The 17081-nt window shown below is 38.8% G+C and overlaps 1 protein-coding gene across 1 annotated transcript in view; it reads left to right on the forward strand.

The window, feature by feature from the left end:
* The first annotated feature begins 2916 nt into the window (after positions 1-2916).
* Positions 2917-17081, forward strand: part of LOC139468521 (sodium/hydrogen exchanger 9B2-like) — a 39175-nt gene continuing 25010 nt past the window's right edge. Inside the window, exons 1-4 of the mRNA XM_071250530.1 lie at positions 2917-2991; positions 11337-11873; positions 13108-13195; positions 14645-14827. Of these exons, the coding sequence (XP_071106631.1) occupies positions 11363-11873; positions 13108-13195; positions 14645-14827 (782 nt within the window). The 5' untranslated portion in view covers positions 2917-2991; positions 11337-11362. The remainder of the gene's footprint in view (positions 2992-11336; positions 11874-13107; positions 13196-14644; positions 14828-17081) is intronic.

The following is a 17081-nucleotide window of genomic DNA, read 5'->3' on the forward strand; positions in this document are numbered from 1 at the left end:
GTGTATATTTTTTTATTGTCAAAATGTGTAACATTTCCAATTTTATTTAACGTCTAAATATTCAGTTATTTTACAAAGTGACTGAAAAACATTTCCATCTGTATTTTTATAATAACAAACTCCAAACATTTGAAAATGTTACGTTGAAAAGTACATTTCTATGTTGTTTGGCTTCTAGTCCTACATAATAATCTGTTGTGATGTTTGTAGGCCCTTTTGATCGTCTTAATCAATCTGGACAAATTATTTTAGTCAAAAACACATTTTATAAATTGCCTGAGAGAATCACATTTTACAAATTGACGGTAATATATACACGCTTACAAAGGAAAAGACCTGTGAAAACAACGTCTATCGCGCATTGAAGAATTTCCCAACCAAGACGTAGAGAACAAGAACGAATCGGTTCAAAAGAAGGAAAACAAAATGCAAATACTATAATTTCAACCTACCAAATTTATGTGTATAAATTTTAGGCAGCTTCCTTCTTCGAGGAATGTATCCGTGAATATCCACACAAAGGAACAATATCCCACTCGTCTGCAGCTGTACAAAGAAACTTATTCGATGACACGTGTCTCTGTAACAATCAAATATTTTAAAAGATATACATGTATATCATTTCGGGATATTATAACCCGTGTTCGATTCTCAACTGATCACTTGGATTGTTTCAGGTGTTTCACATAGGTGTCGAGTCTCAAGTGTCGGCTGAGAAAGCCCACGTGACAACTATTTTCATAACGTCCACGGTTCCTAAAAAATCCATTGAGTGATAGATAACAATGATCAATCAATCAACGTATTATCAGTTAACCCTTTGAACAAAGTATGTTGTTTTTACACCGGCACTTCACGCCATGGTATGAGTGTATTCCCTTTGTTTTAGTAAACCTAGACATGTAAACACTCACTTTTGACATATCAACTGTGCAAGATAACAGTGATTAATCAATCAACGTAATTTCTGTTAATCTTTTGATGACTAGGAACGATCCTTTGATTTACAAAAAAAAGTAAATCAACTGATCATTCACCTCTTGCTGGTCTGCCACGTGCATATTACATAACACACATTTAACCTCACTTCAAACCTGGATTTAGATTTAATAATTACCCCAGACACAATAAATGCCAAATGGGAACCTTTGTCAGGTAATCTAAGTGGTGCTACCACTAATTGTACCTGTAATAAATTAATTAACTGAGCATCAAGTGAATAATGACAAATACACAAGTGTAGGGTTATACGAGAAAACGTGGATGATAACAAGGGAGTAGTAATGGTATTATAGATGCAATCCGAAATCCGAAAATGCTTTGACTGCATGGATACTTTTTTTAGTATTAAACTATAACCATCTGGGGTATTTCCAAATGACGATATCCGATGAGCTCCGCCGTTCTTTTTGTCTGTTTGTTTAGGCTGAAGAAATTAATTAACATGCGCCCTTTGTCGAAATCTTTATAGATCACAGTTAACCAATCAGTGTTTATGCAAAAATGCGTAAAACAAATATTGCCTCCAGCCTCCAAGTTTATTTAGCTGTCCTTGCAGACGGTAGCCCAGTCTCTGGTCACGCTCAGTTGCGTTGCGTATCATCCGGGTACTCACGGGGGAAAAAACAATAACAAAGGCAACAACCAGTCCGGGGAATTGCGTTAGATCAGTGCCCCTTTAATCATAAATTCAACCTATATAATATTAATAGGGGTCAAAGATCTAGGAAGTGAATGGCTAGAAAGATCAGTGAAGTGACTGAAATAACATCGCCAGTGTGCAAGCTAGGTTACATAACTTAATTGATATCTCTCGATGAATTTGCTATTGTAGGTGTGTCACTCTTATGTTTTGAGTGCCTTTAGTGTTAAATGAACAACATATTTAGGAGATTGTATGATTGTATGTCTCAGGTCAATTTTGACAATACCCATATTACAAAATGCCCAGTCTAGACTTGCTGGAGATGTCTGATATCCCTCAGGTTGAATCCTGTTTGTATAAAATGTTTGATGTTACAAGTTAACAAATGCATCTGGTCCAACAGATGGTTGATATCTTCACAATAATGACCTTTGCGGTTTAATCAACTTTTGTTGAACTTGTGTATTTCAATTAGATCTATGCATTGTATTTACTCTGCCACATAGGAATTTTAAGAAATTGTTTTACAACTCACCTTAATATACATCTATTGCATTATTATTTACTGACTTTTTTTTATTAAAATTTGGAAATATCGGAAATGTGTTTATGTGTGTACTTACAGTATTCAATAAGATTGCATCCATCCTTTTTGTACCAAATTCTAGTTTGGTTTTCTTCAGCATTATTTCTGCATTCTTCTATTTAAATCAATTTACATAGCAATTTCATATTCAATATTTCAAGAAACAACAGATTTTTATTTTTAACATGACAAATTTATATTCAGTATTTGACATTCAACACAGCAGAATCTCATTTGACCGTTAACTGATCATAGTAATTTATATAGTAAGAAACGTAAATCCTTATATGAAAAACTCTGGTGAAATAAATTGAGAAACATATCTCTGGTTTCCTCTTGAAATGTTCTGTAACTTACCCTGGAATGCCAAATTGCACTAAACACACTGAATGTCTTTATTGTTGACTGTGTACATTGAGAGTATTAAGTGAACTGCCAGAGTGCAAATTACTCCAATTCCCTATTTAGGACATTTTGACACAGCATTTTTTTCCAATGTAATTTTTCTCTTTTGGTCAGTGACATTGTAACATTTACTATTTGTTCTATCATTTTACCATTATAATAATATTAATTACTTTCACAAAGAAGGGTTCTATAGAAAAACAATTGAGTGAGTTGTTTTCTTACAATGAGAAACCGTTTGTAGGCACCTGTAACATTGGGCCTGATTGTCTCCCCACAGATGACTGGTGAGTGGGAGATGCAGGCGATGCTGCTCGGCATCATGTTGTGACATCAGCACCAGGAGAGTCATCAGGTCAGGCATACTGGGAAGTCTTGGGCCACAACCAGTTAGTGATTATGTTATCAACTATCCCCACTGATCAATGATTGGTTATCAACTATCCCCACTGATCAATCATTGGTTATCAACTATCCCCACTGATCAATCATTGGTTATCAACTATCCCCACTGATCAATCATTGGTTATCAACTATCCCCACTGATCAATCATTGGTTATCAACTATCCCCACTGATCATTCATTGGTTATCAACTATCCCCACTGATCAATCATTGGTTATCAACTATCCCCACTGATCAATCATTGGTTATCAACTATCCCCACTGATCAATCATTGGTAATCAACTATCCCCACTGATCATTCATTGGTTATCAACTATCCCCACTGATCAATCATTGGTTATCAACTATCCCCACTGATCAATCATGGGTTATCAACTATCCCCACTGATCAATCATTGGTTATCAACTATCCCCACTGATCATTCATTGGTTATCAACTATCCCCACTGATCAATCATTGGTTAACAACTATCCCCACTGATCAGTCATTTGTTATCAACTATCCCCACTGATCAATCATTGGATAAGTTATCGGATGTCCCCTCTGATCAATAATTGATTATAAACTATCCCCACTGATCATTCATTGGTTAAGTTATCAAATGTCCCCACTGATCAATAATTGATTATAAACTATCCCCACTGATCATTCATTGGTTAAGTTATCAAATGTCCCCACTGATCAATAATTGATTATAAACTATCCCCACTGATCATTCATTGGTTAAGTTATCAAATGTCCCCACTGATCAATAATTGATTATAAACTATCCCCACTGATCATTCATTGGTTAAGTTATCAAATGTCCCCACTGATCAATAATTGATTATAAACTATCCCCACTGATCAATAATTGATTATAAACTATCCCCACTGATCATTCATTGGTTAAGTTATCGGATGTCTCCACTGATCAATAATTGATTATAAACTATCCCCACTGATCATTCATTGGTTAAGTTATCAAATGTCCCCACTGATCAATAATTGATTATAAACTATCCCCACTGATCATTCATTGGTTAAGTTATCGGATGTCTCCACTGATCAGTAATTGATTGTAAACTATCCCCACTGATCAATAATTGATTATAAACTATCCCCACTGATCATTCATTGGTTAAGTTATCAAATGTCCCCACTGATCAATAATTGATTATAAACTATCCCCACTGATCAATAATTGATTATAAACTATCCCCACTGATCATTCATTGGTTGAATAAGACAATTCATGATTGTTTACCTGAATCTAACAATCATTGTAACATGATTGACTACCTTAAGCGATCATCTACTGTTCTGACTGATCAATCACTGGTTATGGAATCAACAATTTCTGCTGATTAAACCCACTAGTTATTTTTTGACTGCCCTGAGCAATTGAATTGTTTGAAAAGCATTTCTTAGAAGTTGATGAAGTAGTTTTGTTAAAGAAGTTTGCCTGAGCAATTGATTGTTAGTTATCTAGGTGATTGTTTCAATCCTTCAGTCATTTGTCACATAACTGTTGATCCCAAGTGATCAATAAATGATTATGGAAATATAGCTGTCTGTCTTAGCTGAACAGTCATGGGCTATATGGTCTCCTGTCTCAACAGATCAATCATTGTCAAATAATCAATTGCTTGTATTTTGCATAATTATTAATGCAATCATTTTCCCGCCTCTTCTTCCCAACCAACCAGCCATTGGCTTGAGAGTGAAGAACATCAATCCCCTGCAGTTGTAGAAATGCTATAACATAATACCACCCTAAGTAGTGTTAATCCCAGCTCACTCACATGTTCCGTGTATAATCAGCTGTCTCAACAGACACTATGTTATATAATGTTTCTTTGCTGTTTTATGCCTCACTCAGCAATATTCCAGCTATATGACGGCGGTCTGGAAAAAATGGAGTCTGGACCAGACAATCCAGTGCTGAACATCATGAGCATCAATCCACGCAATTGGAATACGATGACATGCATCAACCAAGTCAGTGAGCCTGACCACCCAATCCCGTTAGTTACCTCTTATGACAAGCATAGTTGACTTGTACCTCAAGAATGGGTTGCTGAAGCCCTATTCCACCCCGGATCTTCACGGATCACAAGGTTCTTTAAACCACTGTCTCTACTGACCAACCATTACTTGTATATTCTGTTTGTAATGGTTTGTGTTTTCCCCTTATCAAGTTTTCAAGGCGTTCATTTTCATATCCATCCAGATTACAAATTATGAAACTGTTTAAGAATGTATGGACAGAAGCACTGCTGATCAGCTAATTAATCAGAACCACTTTATATGGATCCTTGCATCGTATGCTAATCAATCAATCACTGATCAATTATAGATGGTCATTGATTAGAGTTGTAAGTTACAGTGCACCATCTTGCACTACTGATTCATGAAGACTTTATTGGAGCAACGTTTTCTGTACCATATTCATACCAATTTGAATATTGCCAAGTGCGGCGTTAAACAACAAACAAAGGAAAGATCCTACCAATTTTTTTCATTTTTGAAAGAAAGGACAAAGCGATATGAGATATGTATTTCTCTTATAATTCCAAGATGATAAATATGCGCATATGCAAAGATAGGTTTTTCAAATAGTATTCAGAACCAGACAGAGAAACGAGAGCAGCTAAGAGCTCCAGGGCAGGCCATCATTCAAGCCATGACTTTATCACAGGCAGACTTCTTCCTTCCTGTCATCACATCCCAGCATGTTGTGTGATTGTAAGTAGACCTTCAAACCAGGACAGTGTTTGTGAGCATGTGTCGGTATATACCGGTGTATGTGTCAGTATATACCAGTGCATGTGAGTATGTCAGTATATACCAGTGTATGTCTCAGTATATACTGGTGTATGTGAGTATGTGTCAGTATATACCGTTGCATGTGAGTATGTCAGTATATACCAGTGTATGTGTCTGTATACACCGGTGTATGTGTCAGTATATACCGGTGCATGTGAGTATGTCAGTATATATACCAGTGTATGTGTCGTATATACCGGTGCATGTGAGCATGTATGTCAGTATATACACAGCTGTGTAGAAGGGGGTGCGCATTATACACGAATTATGAGTTTGGATGTTTTTTCCTCCCATGGAAAGACATTACCGTGAGCACGAAACACCGGAAATACCATGTCAACAAATCCATACTGAAGTACGCAAAATAATTATGTAATTACACTGTCTGTCTATAAAAAGTGTTCTTTGTATTTCTGGACTTATGTTTGTAACTTACTTCATTAATTTTATTCAAAATTCCTTATAATATTGTTTTTATTAATTTCGGCGAAATCGTGTGTGAAGCGATCGGAAGATCGCACAACTCACCGTTATTAACAGCAACCACGGTCAGAATACCGCTATTGACGCCTTGAAACGAACTTTAGTTGACAGAGAATGGATACATATATCATAAATGACATACTTTGACTCGTTAAAAATCATATTTGTTTTTGTTTGACGATTCTATGTCAACATGAAATTCTCGCGCTCACGTGCTGAAGTGCGCGTGAGCCTTGACGGTGACTGGTCAGACATGTTCCATGTAAAAAATAATACCCGGGAATAGCGATCAGCTGCTTCGCTTAGGGTTATTATTATTTTAAATATGTTTAGTAAAGGCTGCATATAATTAAGAAAATAATGGAATATATTATTCCTGATAAATAAAATAGTTTCAGATACAATTGTTGCCGATCCTTGCATTAAAAATCCTATAAAGTTATATCATTGGGTGTGTCTTGACTGAATCACCGGTCGATTCCAAGAAAACGTGTGTACAGCTGATTGCTGTTTCCGGCTTAGTTTACGAGAAAATACACAAGGTAATCTTAATCCCTAGATATAAAACAATGCCTAGCAGAACAATAAATACTATTTAAACGGTAAATAAACATGTCTGGTGATTTTTTATCTCAAATTTCAAATTTGTACTGACGAAGTTTCTCAGCACCCGTTCGTTTGCCGGACTTCGCTGAAAGGGTACGGTGTAAATTTTTTCTGCGCATAATATTCAAATTTCTTTTTTTCCAAAATATTGAACCCGCTAGAGGGGGGTGCGCATTATACATGGGTGCGCACTATACTCAAGAAAATACGGTATGTGCCAGTATATACCGGTGTATGTGAGTATGTGTCAGTATATACCGATGTATGTGAGTATGTGTCATTGTATACTGGTTTATGTGAGTATGTGTCAGTATATACCGGTGTATGTGAGTATGTGCCAGTATATACTGGTTATGTGAGTATGTGCCAGTATATACCGGTGTATGTGAGTATATGCCAGTATATACAGGGTTATGTTATACATGAAGATTACAGACCTTTAATACAACTAATAATCCTTACTTTTCAATTCATGTTTTGTGAGAAAGTGTCAAAATGTAAACACTGTCGATAATAACTCACAGCCAATTTTTTGCTGAGCATTGATTATATATGCTGAATTATCAGATTATAGTTAAAGTTTCAAAGAAATATGATTCTATCTACAAAACAATCAGAAACCTAAAGCACTGACATTCGAAAGAATTGGAAGTAAATACAAATTTGCTTTTAATAATGGCATTTACTTTTCTTGCAAACATAATTCTCCCGTTCTTTCCTTTCTTGAAGGCATATAATTTAAGTAGTGATTTCAAGAGTCAACTTAGGGCACTCTATCCCAGGTCGGCTATTACCCCGTAATATACGGTAATATCAACTAGTTCCAAATGAATATCAAAACTCACAAAAAACATCATGGAAAAGAAATATTACCAATCCCAAATTATTTTTTTATATTTGAACCTGAAACGTTTTTGAAGGCCGAACCCTTTTGCTATCTGTGTTTTCCTGGTGATGTCATTATACGTGTTTAGATGTTTACTGACGTCACAGCCATCTTGTTTCTGCGAGGCTGGAAGTCACTTTGGATACCAAGGAATGATATGAGTTGTAACACTGAAATTTCTCTGCTGATTATTTCTGTAACAGGCAACTGATTATAAAAGCAAATCAACTTCAGTTGCCTGTATATAGGTGAAAGAGAGTTTAGAGGGCTGCATGTCCTAGCAAGCCAGGTATAACACTCGTATTTGCCCAAGTAGTGTGTTGAGCTGTGTTATCTCAACACTAACACTGAGGTAGGTCAACTCCCGAGGTCAACATTATCAGTGGTTGGTTATATGGGTAATGTATGTATAAATATATGTTGTGTAACAGTGGCTTGTCTGTTCAGCATCCATACACATTCACTCTGAGTAGTCTACATTGATAATATTTCCATTGTTAAACCCCCAACCTGATATAGGCAGGGGTATATAGTTATACCAAGGAATTCCTTCCGTCTGTCCATCCGTCCTTCCGAGAACATTTTAGAATTGTTTTTACATCAACATTTGTGCGACCTATATTACTTGAAAACTACTTCATGGATTCTTTTCAAATCGGGGATACAGTTTCTATACCAATATAGTCTAGTGCAATGTTTGATTTCGAGAGGTGGATTATCTGAGAAAATGTGGCTTTTTTTCATGTTTTGAACTTAGAAATATGTTGGAGCCAAAGCCCTGCTCACTTTTTGTCTTGTTAAAATCATATTTCTTACTCATATTTTTGTGTATTATTTCCTTTGAAAATATTTGTAGGGGTTTAGAATTTATGAAGGATATTTCACATGCAACAAAATTAGCATGTTCCTTGTGATGTAACAACACTATAGTGATGTAACGACTGAATAATCACTTCGCCATCTGTAACAAAAGCCTGGGGGGACAGGAATATTTATCTGCACATCGGGTGGACCTGAGCGGACAGCCTGTGGCTTGTTTACCTGGCATCTTGAGCCTTCCTCAGATGAGATGTTACCAGTAACCTGTCAGCCCCGAACTTCCGCATATAGGTGTATGTTACCTGTCATCAACAGTAGCGCCCTGCCCGACATGTGTAGTTAATGCAGACAGTGTTTTATGACCATGAGGAGTATGCTGATGAACCAAGCCAAGTGAACACAGTGTAGTGCTGTGTGTACATAATTCTTCCCTATCAGGGCACCTGTGGGGGTTCCTTGGTTGATTATTTGTCATGGTACCCTGATGATGTGGGATGTTGCTTATATCAATGACTGGATGTCTGACTTGATTATTTACAGGCTGCCATCATAGAGCTGGAATATTGCTGAGTTGGCATTAAACAACAAACAAACAAACAAATCATTATCCTAAATGTAAATTTACCTGGGTCTACCTGTTGTCCAGTTCAGGTCCAGTTCAGGCCCAGTTCAGGTCCAGTTCCGGCCCAGTTCAGGTCCAGGTAAAACATTTTAGGATCCCAGACTGGCAACATGTGGCACCTTTGACTTGGTTTCCAAGAATGTCATCGTGTGTTAGATTCCTTGTTCGCCCTGATAGTGTTTCTAGGTCTGTGTGTCAGCACTATACCTGTGCTCGTGGGTTTCACCAAAGTGGTAAACGTCAGACCTGCATCACTTCAGGCTTTCCTCCCACATTAAGCTGACACATTGTATTATGACTGGAATACTGTTCAAATTGGTGTTAATTTATTCATACTTGATTGTATTGTCTTTCATTGGTTTGTTGTAAGTGACAGGATTTTGAAAAAATTAAAAGTTGTGATAACATGAATCATGTTTTTATCAGTTCATTTACTCCATGAGATAGTAAGTGCATCGGTTGTGTTAGGCTACAGTTAATTAATTGTTATATTTACATCCAAAGGTCTAAAAGAAATTGTTCAGCATATTATTACTTTTAGCTCACCTGACTGAAAGTCAACTGATCTTATGTCATGGCCTGTTTGTCTCGCAGCCTGCAGTATCTCCTCCGAAGCGATTGGACCAATGAAGCTGAAACTTCACACACTTCACTGGTTCAGTGGTTCTGAGGAGAAGATGCTTGGTGGTTCTGACCCTTAGGGAGTATTGCAACAGTTCAATGTTAGATAAACATCTTTAATAATACCCACGACCTGGTTTCTGAGAAGATGCCTGGTGGTTCTGATCCTTAGGGAGTATTGCAACAGTTCAATGTTAGATAAACATCTTTAATCATACCCACGACCTGGTTTCTGAGAAGATGCCTGGTGGTTCTGATCCTTAGGGAGCAGTGCAACAGTTCAATGTCCGATACATATATTTAAAAATACCCACAACCTAAAAGGGTGGGGGTATATAGTTATACCAAAGAATTCTGTCTGTCCATCCATCTGTCCTTCCAAGGACATTTTTGGGTGTGACCTGTAACTTGAAAATTACTACACTGATTCAAACTTGGTCAACACTTTCAATACCACTAGGAGAGGTGCAGTGCAAAGATTGATTTCATTATTTGGGTTTCCTGAAAACATACATCTACCAGTATTTATATTTTTTTACTTTGAATGTTTTTACTTGAACAATTGTGCAACCTATAACTTGAGAACTACTACACAGATTCTTTTCAAATTTAAGGAACACTTTCTTTACTAATAGGAGAGGTGCAGTGCAAAGTTTGATTTTGATATATGTATTTTCTCGTTTTTTTAGTCTAAAGCAACTTTTTGACTGGTTCGTTATCACTGTTGATCTGGTGGCTGTGGGTTCAAATCTCTGATTGACCCTGATTGTGGTCTTGGTGTGTCAACGCTATATCAATGCAACTGGGTTCAAGATTCAAGAACGTCTAAGACCTGCATAATTTGTGCCTTTATTTCCATTTAACCGAAAGTCATTGGTTATTAACACCAATCTGAAGTTGTAATTGTACACTAAGTATTCACTCAATTCTAAAACTGTCACTGTACTTGAGAATGGTCCTGTGAAGATTCCGGGGTAGAATAGGTCTTCAGCAACCCATACTTGCCATAAGAGGCGACTATGCTTGTCATAAGAGGCGACTAATTGGATCAGGTGGTAGACTCGCTGACTTGGTTGATGCATGTCATCGTATCCCAATTGCGTGGATCGATGCTCATGATGTCAGTCCCTGGATTGTTTGGTCCAGATTTGATTATTTACAGACCGCCGTCCTATAGGTGGAATATTGCTGAGTGGGGCATTAAACAACAACAAACAAACAAACATGAGAATGGCTTTTATCATATTTGTTACATTGCTGTGATATATGGCTAAGGTATTTTAGAGGTATATGCCGATCAAGGCAATGAACAACAGCTGTCTTTGGTGAAGATCTAAATATTTGAATGATAGTATCTGAAAATTCACACAAATTAAAACCCTCTCTACTTTTGCCTATGTCAGAATATTTATGCTGGTTAACAAAAGTAACATACTTTGTGTTGCCAGGTGACTGAATCACTGAGTCATCAGCCATGTCAGGGGGGCAGACGGACACAGCCAGGGAAGCAGACGGCCTAGCTATGCAGAGCTACTCTAACAGCTCGGCTAAGCTGTCAAAACGTGACATGTTTTCGGAAGGCTCAGCAACCATGGATCAAGATGGAGAGGTGGAGGTTGAAATTAGAGAAGAGCTCCCAAAGTCTGAACAACCAAAGAGGTGCCTTGCTCTCCGGACATGTTGCCACAGGACATTCAAACCCTTTCAAACACACTACAACCCATTGCCAGAAAATGCCACCCTCGGTCAGAGAGTGAAATATTTTTTTATGTGTCCACCCCATGGAAAAGTAGGAGGCTTTCTGGTGCTGTTGTTCATGTTCGGGATCTGGCTCGCTGTTTTGATCTCCCTGACCGGGGCGGAGGCACTCCCGGGGGGCAACCTGTTTGCGTTGCTGGTGTTGTTTGTCACCTGTTGGTTTGGTGGATATTTGGTGTCACTGGTTAAAAACATCATCCCTTTCCTGCCGCTTCCACCATTGCTAGGTAAGTTTCAGATTATGTGTTGGGTGTCAGTGTTAATGAGGATGTATTCGTGGAATATCATTATTGTCATGCATACCTGCTGTCTGTTTTGAGTTAGTTAGCATGATCCTTTTGGCTTTATTTTCAGTAGATTATTGTGTTAAGATTAGCTTACTAGACAGGAAGAAGTTTACAGACTGTCGAGGCTGTTTCAATGAGAAATGAAAAACATGCTGATCCTTTTATTTTTTGAGGTACAATAATAAATAAAGGTACCATAATAAATAAAGGTACCATAATAAATAAAGGTACAATAATAAATATAGGTACGATAATAAATAAAGGTACAATAATAAATAAAATGTCCTATTTCAATCGGTGACAGTCAAGTTGTTTTATTTAACAAATAAACGACGAGCTGGAGTTGTTTATCGTACCTTAAAACGCTACAGGGAGAAAAAACCATGAGGGGCACAGTTTTTTATTGTACGATAAACGACGACCACGAGTCGTTTATTTCTTATATGAGATATCAACATAATGTACAGCCTCTTTAAGGATGATGATAAATGTACATGCTTTAAAAATATTTACCCATATCTTAATAATGATGATTCCCTCAATAGAATCTGACATTGGCAATGTAGGACAAGTTCATTTAATGCACAGGTGGATATTTCTTGTATATTCTCACAATCCTCACGTCGATTACCTGTACCTTTGAGGTGGTCGGCTAGCCTAGTGGTTAAAGTGTTCGCTCGTCACGCCAAAGACGCGGGATCAATTCTCGACATGGGTACAATTGTGTGAAGCCCATTTCTGGTGTCCCTTGCCATGATATTGCTGGAATATTGCTGGAATATTGCTAAAATATTGCTCACCTGCACCTTTTCTCCCAATACCGATTGTCAGATCTCTCCTGCTTTCGGATGCGATTGTTAAGTCATCGTGTTTATCTGCGATCATCAGCTCCATCTATGGTGAACAAATTATCTCCTCTCAAAAATAACGTCCAATATACAATGTCATCAAGTTGAGTTACGAGCAACTGTTTGAATCTCCAGAAATGATGTCATGATGTCTGTTTGTGAAATAAGCCACACTTCATTCTTCATTGTTCTTTGTGATTTATCATGTAGCTATCCTTTATGTGTAAATACATGTGATCTAAATTCCATAATCATAAGAAATCTCTGCTCAAGCAGAGTCCATTGTATGATGTCCACTGTAACAATTTGTGCCCTATCTCTTCCAGGCATGCTGCTTGTTGGAGGGATATTACGAAATGTTCCCCAGATAGCCATCTCCACCGATATACACCGTGCCTGGTCCTCAGGAGCCCGGTAGGACGGCACACGCTGTTGTTTGTTTGTTTCTTGTTGTAAGCTGCACTGAGCAATATACCGGCAGTGCGATGGTGGCCTGTACATATTCAGGTCTGGACCAGACAGTATAGTGATTGACATTATGAGCAATGATCCATGCTATCGTGTTATGATCAAACTAAATCAACCAATTGACAACCTGACCCACAGATCCATATAGTTGCTTCTTGTGACCAGCTTAGTTTGCAAGGGACCAATTCTAATCCTGAATCCACATGAGTCAAAAACTGTTCTAATAATAGCCAAATTTGATAATTGGTAGCAAAAGTTGGCTGAGGGATGTAATGAATTAAAGATTAAGGTTTGGTGGGATGGTGAAATGGGGTTTAACGTCACAGCTCAAGATCATTGCATTTATATAGCCATGTGCATGCTTGTGTATGTGTGTGTGTGTGTGGCTGCTTGTACTAGTCCAGACTAATGTCAATTTTACGGTGGGGTTAGACAAAATGGAGTTTAATGTTGCACCCAAGATCATTGCATTTATATAGCCATGTGCATGCTTGTGTATGTGTGTGTGGGGCTGCTTGTACTAGTTTAGGGGGCGGTTGGGAAGCCTAGTGGTTAAAGCGTTCGCTCGTCACATCGAAGCCCGGGTTCGATTACCCGACATGGGTACAATGTGTGAAGCCCATTTCTGGTGTCCCCCTGCTGTGATATTGCTGGAATATTGCTAAAAGCGGCATAAAACCATGCTCACTCACTGTACTAGTTTGGACTAATGCTGGTTTTATAGTGGGTTTAGGCGAAATGGAGTTTAACGTTGCACCCAAGATCATTGCCTTCATATAGCCATGTGCTTGCTTGTGTATGTGTGTGTGGGGCTGATTGAACTTGTCCAAACTAATGTCGATTTTATAGTGCTAGCCCTGTGAGATACCATGCCACAGTTAACATAATTACCCCACGCAGACACAATATACTGACTCCGAGCAGACCAGTCCTTGTCTTGTCCCCTTCATGCCGAGTGCCAGACAGGATGACAACAAGTACCATGTGTTAACGTCTTTTGGTATGATGTGTCCGGGATCAAACCGCCGACGTCTTTGGAGATTATTGACATGACTTGGTTAGCTCACCCGAATGAAAGTCAAGGAAGCTGACGCCATGGTCAGGTTGTCCGTTGTTGTAGCAACTGGCTACGTACCTGTTTGAAAGAAATGAAAAATTGTATGTTGATATTTAGGGAGTGTATATGTTTTTATCAGATTCCTGTTTATGGCTATGTAAAACTAGACAATATTCTTGTATTGTAAAATGGGTAGATAGTGAAAAGAAAATAATTTTTGATTAGCAGCGAACTGGACATTGACAATTTCTTATCATTCAGTACAGTTACAACAAGCTGCTATTTTCATAGGTCAATGTTTTTCCAGGAGATGTTACCGTTATGGGGTTTTGTTCCAGGAATATAGCTCTTGGCATCATCCTTCTGCGAGCCGGTCTTGGACTGGACCCGTCTGCTCTCCGGAAGCTGTCCTTTGTAGTCGTGAGACTAGCCTTCTCACCATGCCTCATGGAGACCACAGCCGATGCAGTTGCAGCACATCTCCTGCTCGGATTCCCCTGGGAGTGGGGCTTCATGCTTGGGTAAATACATGGGAGCGGGCTCCATGCTTGGGTAAATACACGTGAGCGGGCTTCATGTGCAGGTAAATACACGTGAGCGGGCGTCATGCTTGGGTAAAAACAAGTGAGTGGGCTTCATGCTTGGGTAAATACATGGGAGCGGGCTTCATGTGCAGGTAAATACACGTGAGCGGGCGTCATGCTTGGGTAAAAACAAGTGAGTGGGCGTCATGCTTGGGTAAATACACGTGAGTGGGCTTCATGCTTGGGTAAATACACGTGAGCGGGCTTCATGTGCAGGTAAATACACGTGAGCGGGCGTCATGCTTGGGTAAAAACAAGTGAGTGGGCTTCATGCTTGGGTAAATACATGGGAGCGGGCTTCATGTGCGGGTAAATACAGGGGAATGGGCTTCATGTACGGGTAAATACAGGGGAATGGGCTTCATGTACGGGTAAATACAGGGGAATTGGCTTCATGCTCGGGTAAATACACGGGAGCAGGCTTCATGTGCAGGTAAATACACACGAGTGTGATTTTATGAGCGGGTAAATACACTCATGCTCCAGCATGTTGGAAGGCAGTATTTTCATATTCTGAGTAGTAGAGATGCACGATATATTGGCACACAGATATGCTATGATATGAAATACTAATGAATACGTTTCACAATACATTTGTAAGATTTATTGCTTTTTTTAAATAATACATATTTCATCTTGTTGGCGATGTGTACATAAGTGACAAATCAAATGGAGATTATGAAATTTCAAAACTTGGAACTGATTTGCTGTGATCGAAAAAAGTGAAACCAAGAAGTTGGGTTATTGTCCCCTGCCCCGCGAAAGCGCGGAGTGGGGGATATAGTATTCACGACTATCTGTATGTACGTCCGTACGCCCAACCTGTTTGTTGCCGCGATATCTCAAGAACTGAACACTGGATTGTCTTCATATTTGGAACTTTGGTGTATATACAGACTCTGCAGACACCAGTTGGTTTTGGTGACCTTGACCCCATTTTCAAGGTCACAGCAGGCAAATCTGCTTTTGGAGTTGGAAAACGGTGTTGCCGCGATATCTCAAGAACTAATCGCTGGATTGTCTTCATATTTGGAACTATGGTGTATATACAGGCGGGGGACATTTAGTCACTTTGTGACAAATACTTGTTTTTATTTACATTCATGACAAATTACTAATATAACAATTCATGCAATATATTGTGGTGTGTATCGCAATAAATGAGTCATTATTGCATTGCAATAAATTGCAAAACGAAAGTCGGGTCCGTGCCCATCATCACCAAGTAGGTCAACTTAGTGTTCTTGTGTTCGTAGATGGCAAACAGTTAAGGGAGGTAACTCTAGTTGTAAAAGGTTGTTAATATGGTATGTTTCCAGTTGTTGGGTTAACAGCTGATTAATATCTGTATCACAATCATTGTGGAAATTGTTTCCGTGCTGTACTAGTCAGTCATGTTTGCCAGATAAAGTCAGACTAGCATTTAATTGTCTTTTTGATGTGTAATAGAAAGGAGCCCAGAGAATTCCAGACTTTTCTTGACTTGCCGATGTATTGAAGACTTGCTTTGGATTTTTCCAATAGTTTTGTTTCTGAGTGTATGAGAGGGAGTGAGTATGTGAGTTGGTTTAACACAGCTTTGAACAGTATTTCAGTTACATTATGGTGTGACCGCCTCCGTGGTCTTGTGGTAGAACGTCCGCCCGGAGAGTGAAAGGTCTGGGGTTCGATTCCCGGCCGTGTCATACCAAAAGACGTTAAAAATGGTACTTGTTACCCTGTCTGGCGCTCGGCATAAGGGGCTAAAACAAGGACTGGTCGGCTCGGAGTCAGTATACTGTGTCTGAGTGGTGTATTCATGTTAAACTGCGGCATGGTATCTCAGTGAGCTAGCACTATAAATCGGCATCAGTCCAGCCTAGTACAAGCAGCCCCACACACACACACACACGTACATGCACGTCGCTATATAAGTGCAATAATCTTGGACGCGACGTTAAACCCCATTTCACCTTCATTTACATCATGGTGTGTCAGCTTGGTGTGGGAGGAAAGCCTGTGACAAAGGTTTCAGATGTTTTCCACCTTGTTGAAACCCATGGACACAGGTATGGTGCTGGGTCAGCTAGAAACATGAAAAGGGCGAACCAGGATTCAAACCATAGGTTCCTGGCACAACTAAGGGATGCAACTCTAAACAGCGAATTCTGTATGAGAGACTATGATATGGTGTGTACCATCTGTTGCAGGT

The sequence above is a fragment of the Haliotis cracherodii genome, unplaced genomic scaffold (genome assembly GCF_022045235.1).
Source record: "Haliotis cracherodii isolate W230 unplaced genomic scaffold, xgHalCrac1.p SCAF_2, whole genome shotgun sequence".
NCBI lineage: Eukaryota > Metazoa > Mollusca > Gastropoda > Lepetellida > Haliotidae > Haliotis > Haliotis cracherodii.